General features: G+C 49.6%; 1 protein-coding gene across 1 annotated transcript in view; it reads left to right on the forward strand.

Annotated features, from left to right (window-relative positions):
• Positions 1–372: 372 nt before the first annotated feature.
• Positions 373–7608, forward strand: part of ufc1 (ubiquitin-fold modifier conjugating enzyme 1) — an 8046-nt gene continuing 810 nt past the window's right edge. Inside the window, exons 1-5 of the mRNA XM_048619881.1 lie at positions 373–564; positions 1689–1756; positions 3962–4025; positions 4339–4415; positions 7127–7217. Coding sequence (XP_048475838.1) covers positions 442–564; positions 1689–1756; positions 3962–4025; positions 4339–4415; positions 7127–7217 — 423 coding nt within the window. The 5' untranslated portion in view covers positions 373–441. The remainder of the gene's footprint in view (positions 565–1688; positions 1757–3961; positions 4026–4338; positions 4416–7126; positions 7218–7608) is intronic.

A 7608-nucleotide genomic window follows, 5' to 3' on the forward strand; every position in this document is an offset into this window, starting at 1 on the left:
AGGTGAAGATGCTTGCCAAAATGGTCACCTAGTCTATGTTTACTCTTACTGATGTAGAGAAGACTTTAAGAATTAACAGCATCTTAGGCTTGTTTAATACATTCATACATTTAATACAGTTGAGTGACCCTTTGGTCTTTTACTTATAAATTCCGTGTTCTGTGTGCTTCTTTCTCACTTCACCTGACAAAGAGGCTACGCTCAGAAAGCTTGTGATCTCAAACAAACTTTGAAACATTAGTCCTGTTGGACTATAACCTGGTGTTGTGTGATTACAAATCAATGGGGCATGTGGGGGGGGTAGAAAGACTACAACTCCCGGCATGCTCCAACGGAAGGGGCGGCGAAATGACTTGACGAACGTCACGTCCGGTCCTGGCTTCCCGGGTGGAGGGGCGGGCCCAGCCCCGCGCTTGCGCAGCTCGCCCTCCCTCCGGGTACATGGCGGACGAGGCTACCCGCCGCATCCTGAGCGGTATCCCACTGCTGCGAACCAATGCTGGCCCACGGGACGCCGAGCGCTGGCGGGAGCGCCTTAAGGAGGAGTACCAGGCGCTCATCAAGGTAAAAGCGGGGAGGGAACACCTTCCTTTCCATCGCCCACCCCGGGGGAGACGATGTGGAGCCGCGGTGACGCAAATAAACGGGTCCCCGGTCCACGGGTACAGCTTCCGGTCCGGACGGGTGTGAGCCCCTCCTTCCTCCGATCTGCCGGGTTCATTTTCCCTGTTTTTCTGGCCCTACTTGTCCCCACACTCCGTCCCTGCATGGGTTTAGATGCAGAGTAAAGCTCTCTCTACACTGTCCCTCCCCATCAAACACTCCCAGGGCCGGGGCAACACGGGATTAGATGCAGAGTAAAGCTTCCTCTACACTGTAACCCCCATCAAACACTCCCAGGACAAGGACAGTAAAGGGTTGGGTATGGCACAAAGCTTCCTCTATACTGCCCTTATCAATCAACCCCAGACGCAACCAAGGATGGAGACTAAATGTTATTCCAATTCGTATTGCCTACGTCCCATTGAAGAATCAAATTCCAGTTTGAAGTGAAGAAAGATCAGCTGGTGATGAAATTTCATTACATTTTATTGGACGGGATCAAGGAAACTGATGAAGAATGCGGCGCAGTGGCTCAGTGCTTGGCACTGTTGCCTCACAGCTCTAGGGACCCGGCTTCAATTCCACCCTCGGGCTGTCTGTGTGGAGTTTGCACATTCTCCCCATGTCTGCGTAGATTTCCTCCGGGTGCTCTGGGTAGCCCCCACCCCAGCAGTCCAAAGATGTGCAGGTTAGGGTGAATTGGCTATGCTAAATTGCCCTATAGTGTCCAGGGATGTCCATGGGAAAAGCAGGGTTATGGGGATGGTGTAGAGGGTGGGTCTGGGTGTGATACTCTTCAGAGGTTCTGTGTGGGCTCGATAGGCTGAATGGCCTGCTTCCACACTGTAGGGATTCAATTATATAACCCATGTCCCTCACTCCTGATAAATATCTCTGTGCCCTGTCCAAAGCCTGGATGTCCTGCCTGAATTCTGGTGCTCTCTGAACAATCCATGTTTCACACACTCTGGTCCAAGTGAGCGTTCAGATTCTGATCAGAGACAAGGTGGGGTCAACCCGAGGTGTGACCTGTTTCAATGCTCCTTCTTTTCCATTTTGTAATGGTCATTTCTTTTTCCCTGCAGTACGTGGAAAATAACAAGCAGGCCGATAATGACTGGTTCAGATTGGAGTCGAACAAGGACGGAACACGGTGAGTGGCACTTATCTGTCAGAATATAGCTGTCATTGAGACATAGTCATACAGCATGGAAACAGACCCTTCAGTCCATATAGTCCATACTGACCATATTCCCAAACTAAACTAGTACTGCCTGCTCCTGGCCCGTATCCATTCGAACCTTTCTTATGCATGAACTTATCCAAATGTCTTTTAAACATTGTAACCGCACCTGTATCTGCCACTTTCTCTGGCAGTTCATTTCACATATGAGGCACTGTTTGTAACACAAAAAGTTGCCCCTCATGTCCTTTTTAAATCTTACCCCTCTCACCTTAAAACATTGCCCCCTAGTTTTCCGCACCCTAGAGAAAAGACCTTTTCATTCGCCTTATCCATGCCCCTCATGATTTTATAAACCTCAATAAGATCATCCCTCAACCTCCTACACTCCAGTGGAAAAAAGTCCCAGCCTCTCCTTCTAACTCAAACTCTCTGGTAATATCCTGGTAAATATTTTCTGAACCTTCTCCAGTTTAATAACATTCTTCCTACAACGGGGCGACTGTGTGGAGTTTGCACGTCCTCCCCATGTCTGCGGGAGTTTTCTCTGGGTGCTCTGGTTTCCTCCCACGGTCTAAAGACGTGCGGGTTAGGTTGGATTAGCCGTGCTAAATTGTCTGTAGTGTCCAGGGACGTGCCATCTAGGCATGGGAAATGCTGGGCTACGCAGATAGGTTCGGGGGCTGGGGGAGGTGGGATTTTCTTTGGAGAGTGTAGACCTGGTGGGCTGAATGGCTTCTTTCCACACCGTCAGGATTCTGTGATCCTACATTCAGTTCTGGTCCCCATACTAGAGGATAAATGCACTGGAGGCAGTGCAGAGGACATTCACCAGGATGTTGCCTGGGTTGGAATAATTCTGATATGCCGAGAGATTAGATAGGCTGGGATTGTTTCTCTTAGAGCAGAGAAGACTAAGGACGGTGGTTGGTGGGTGGGATTTGATTGAGGGGCAGAGATAGGGCAGATAGAGAGAAACCTTTTCTCCCGTTCAGACAGGGAGCAGTAACCAGGAGGCAGTGAAGGAGCTGGAGGTTTAATGAGGATTTGAGGATTTTATGTCACCCAGAAGGTGATGGGAATCTGGAACACCCTGCCTGAAAGGATGCAGGTTCATAGTTACTTGAAGGTTGAGTCACAGTTAGACAGGGCAGTGAAGAAGGCATTTGGTACATTTACCTTTATTGGTCAGTGCATTGAGTACAGGCGTTGTGGCTGTACAAGACATTGGTTAGGCCACTTTTGGAATACTGCGTGCAATTTTGGTCTCCCTGCTATAGGAAGAATGTTGTGAAACTGGGAAGGGTACAGAAAAGATTTACAAGGATGTTGCCGGAATTGCAGGGTTTGAGTTATAAGGAGAGGCTGAATAGGATCGGGCTATTTTCACTGGAGCGTCGGAGGCTGAGGGGTGACCTTTTAGAGGTTTATAAAATCATGAGGGGCATGGTTAGAGTGAATAGCCAAGGTCTTTTCCCCAGGGTCAGGGAGTCCAAAACTAGAGGGGCATAGGTTTATGGTGAGAAAGATTTAAAAAGGACCTAAGGGGCAACTTTTTCACGCAGAGTGGGGTCCATGTATGGAACGAGCTGCCAGAGGAAGTGGTGGAGGCTGGTACAATCACAACATTTAAAAGGCATCTGGATGGGTATAAGAATAGGAAGGATTTAGAGGGATAGGGGCCAAATGCTGGCAATTGAGATTAGATGAATTTAGTGTATCTGGTCGGCATGAGCAAATTGGACCAAAGGGTCTGTTTCCAAGCTGTGCAGCTCTGAGACTATAACCCTCAAGACATTTCGATGATCACACTCCATCCCGGTCTGACCTACACGTGACTCCAGACCCACAGCAATCTGGTTAACTCTTAGTTGCCCAGAGGGCGGTTAGGGCTGGGCCAATAGATGCCAGTGATGCCCATACCCTGTGATTGAATGTTTTTATAAAAAAAATCTCTAGTAGGCAGTAACCATGAGGCATCCATGGAGTGCATGCAACGAAGGGGGTGGATGTGGACTCCATTGGCAAAGGCATTCAGTGAGTGGACTGCTCTGTTCTGTTTTATGTCTGAAGTGCATGCTCGCTAGATGGAGGGAGAGCTGAGGAATGACAAGTTGGCTCGATCCGATGTAGAGTTCTTCACCAGGTCTTTCTCTCTCTCTCCCTCTCCTCCAGGTGGTTTGGTAAATGCTGGTATATCCATGAACTTTTGAAATACGAGTTTGACATTGAGTTTGACGTAAGTAGTTAATTTCCTTCCTACAGCACTGTTATACGCATGAATGCATCAATACAGACAAATAAATACACGCAAGGTACACCCACACAGAGACGCATGGATTCCTGGGATTGCTGTGGTCGATTTCTCCTCGGACCAAGACCCTGAGTGTTCTTTTGTGGAGGGGACGGGTTGGGGGGGGCGGTGGGGGGTTGGGGGTGTTGGCGGGTGGTGTGGAGGTCACGTCTGTGACCTTTCAGAGGGGCCCAGACGAGGGCGAGCGTTCCGATTCTGTCGCCGTGGAAACTAATCAAGCTGTCTTGCGTTCCTGCAGATTCCCGTCACGTACCCGACGACAGCTCCAGAAATCGCTGTGCCGGAGCTGGATGGCAAGACGGCCAAAATGTACAGGTACAGACTGATGGACAGGCAGCCGGGGTTGGGGGCTGTGGGGGGAGGGGGCGGGTGCGGTCCGGGAGCTGGAGGGTGGGAACTGGCCCCTGGAACTAGCTGAGTCAGGGTGTTAGTCCCTCAGTTTCTCCTTTCCACAGCGGGAGCAAACCCATCCCTGCTAAGTACCACCCCCCGCGTCTGCTCTTCGCCATCAGGGATACAGTTATCACTGGCAATCAAGTTTAGGCTAGCAGCCATCTATTCAAGCATGCACAAGGAGAGGCCACCCCAGACTAGCCAAAATAACAAGAGAACCCAGCATTTTGTTCACATCTGGTCACACTTTTGAAACCCAATCTTGTCTGTAAGTATGAAAAGTTCGAATGAACATCCTTTTATTCCCCCCAAGCAGGGGCCACTTTCTGTCTTCCTAGCCTGGCTCCATATGCTGTTTGCACCCCTCTTTATTTATTCAATTTCTGGTTATCCTCCTCTCTTCCCTCGCTGTCTCTTATTCCTTTCCGGCTTCCAAGGCTTTCCTGGTGAATTCTGCTGATCTTGACTTTTGTGGTGTTCTAGGTTCGTCAGAATTCTGTCCCCTTGGTTTTACTGCAAAAATAGAAATCTATGTCCAACTCCAACAGTCCCGTACATTCTGTTTAACTTTTAGACTCTTGGATCAGATCAGAGAATCCCTACAGTGTGGAAGCAGGCCATTCAGCCCATCAGATCCACACTGACCCTCCGAAGAGCTTCCCACCCAGACACACTGGCTCAGCAATGACCTGCTCACACCCATTCAGTTAGGATTATATCAGGGCCAGTCAGATCCTGATCTCATTACAGTCTTGGTTCAAACATGGACAAAAGAGCTGAATTCCTGAGGTGAGGTGAGGTGAGAGTGACAGCCCTTGATATCAAGGCTGCATTCGACCGAGTGTGGCATCAAGGAGCCTTAGCAAAACTGGAATCAGTGGGCATCAGGGGGCAAACTCTCCACTGGATGGTTTAGGAAGATGGTCATATTTGTTGGAGGACAATCATCTCATCTCCAGGACATCTCTGCAGGAGTTCCTCAGGGTAGTGTCCTAGGCTCAACCATCTTCAGCTGCTTTATCAATGACCTTCCCTCCATCATAAGGTCAGAGGTGGGGGATGTTCGCCAATGATTGCACAATGTTCAGCACCATTCGCAATGACTCAAATACTGAAGCAGTCCATGTTCAAATGCAATAAGATCTGGACAATATCCCAGGCTTGGGCTCATAAGTAATAAGTTACATTTCCACTACATAAATGCAGGGAAATAACCAGCTCCAACAGGAGAACCCTTTGAGTTTAAATGCCGTTGCCATCATTGAATCTTTCACTATCAACATCCTGGGGGTTACCATTGACTGGAAACTGACTGTACCAGCTATACGGATACTGTGGCTACAACAGCAGGTCAGAATTTGGTAAGTTATTCACTTCCTGACTCCTCAAAGCCCGTCACATCATGGACAAGGCACAAATCAGGAGTGTGATGGAATACTCCCCACTTGCAGCTCCAACAACACTCAAGAAGCTCAACACCATCCAGGACAAAGCAGCCCTCCCAGCCCCCAGCTCGATTGACACACTAACCCCCACCTTCAACACTCACTCCCTCCCTCCACTACTGACGCACAGCAGCAGATGGACTTATTAAGAATGCTTGGCTGAGCTCCAACACTTCTCTCCCTCCTCCACCGACGCACAGCAGCAGCAGTGTGTAACGTCTACAAGACGTACCGCAGCGACTCGCTGAGGCTCCTCTGACAGCACGTTCCAAACCCACCCCCTCCCTACCCTCTGGAAGGGCAAGGGGCAGCAGATATGTGGAAACATCACACTCTGCAAGTTCCTTTCCAAGCCACTCACTATCCTGATTCAGAAAGATAACGGCCATTCCTTCAGTGTTTCTGAGTCAAAATCTTGGCATACCCTCCCTAACGACACAGTGCAGGCTGTTCCGACGCTATGTGGGTCAAGAAGGCAGCTGACAACCAGATCCTTCTCGATGGGTAATAAACATTGGGCCGTTCAGTGATCCCAATATACTATGAGTGAATATAAACATGAGAGGCACTGACATGCAGAGGCACACAGAGACACACACATGCATGCAGACTCAGAGACACAAATAGACACGTATATGTGCGCATGTGCGTACACACAGACAGAGACTCACACACAAATAGACGTGTACATGTGGGTGCGTGTGTACACACATAGACAAATATACACACAGACACACAAATAGACATGTGTGTACATACGCACGCACGCACGTGTACAGGCACACAGACACCTACATACAGAGACACAGAGCAAGAAAATGGAGGGCGAGAAAATTGATGAAAGGAGCAGCACCACGACAGAGAGTGAGGGGGAGGGAAAGAGATGTCAGGGGGGAGAAACGGATAGAGGGGACAGGCGAAGCTCAGGAGAGGGAAGGGTGGAGCGAGACAGGTGGAGAGAGAGAGAGAGAGAGACTATGGGATTAAAGAGCAAGATAGAGTTTGCAAGACGTGGGAAGATGGCAAGGGACAGGGACCAGGAAGAATGTGGAAACAGCTGGAGTGTGTCTGTACTTGCCCGTGTTGGGTTATGATGAAAAATGCATGATCCTATTCCCTGCTGAGTGACTGCTTCTCCCTGTGGTAGTGCGTTTTTTACCTCCAGTGATTTCTGCTCTCTCCGCGTAGAGGAGGGAAGATCTGTCTGACGGAACACTTCAAGCCGCTGTGGGCACGCAATGTTCCCAAGTTCGGGTTGGGCCACCTGATGGCCCTGGGGGTAAGTTCTTTATAATCATCGTTCCAACCTTCTTAATGCCTGGCACCAGGGACCCGCTACAATCCACCCTCTCGACTCAGAAATGGTAAAACGTGGAGAGAACTTTACTCTGTATCTAACCCCGTGCTGTCCCTGCCCTGGGAGTGTTTGATGGGGGGAACAGTGTAGAGGGAGCTTTACTCTGTGTCTAAGCCTGTGCTGTCCCTGTCCTGGGAGTGTTTGATGGGGGGAACAGTGTAGAGGGAGCTTTATTCTGTATCTAGCCCCCTGTCCTGGGAGTGTTTGATGGGGGGACAGTGTTTGATGGGGGGGACAGTGTTTGATGGGGGGGACAGTGTTTGATGGGGGGGACAGTGTTTGATGGGGGGACAGTGTTTGATGGGGGGACAGT

This window comes from Rhincodon typus, chromosome 44 (assembly GCF_021869965.1).
Source record: "Rhincodon typus isolate 14 chromosome 44, sRhiTyp1.1, whole genome shotgun sequence".
NCBI classification, from domain to species: Eukaryota; Metazoa; Chordata; class Chondrichthyes; order Orectolobiformes; family Rhincodontidae; genus Rhincodon; species Rhincodon typus.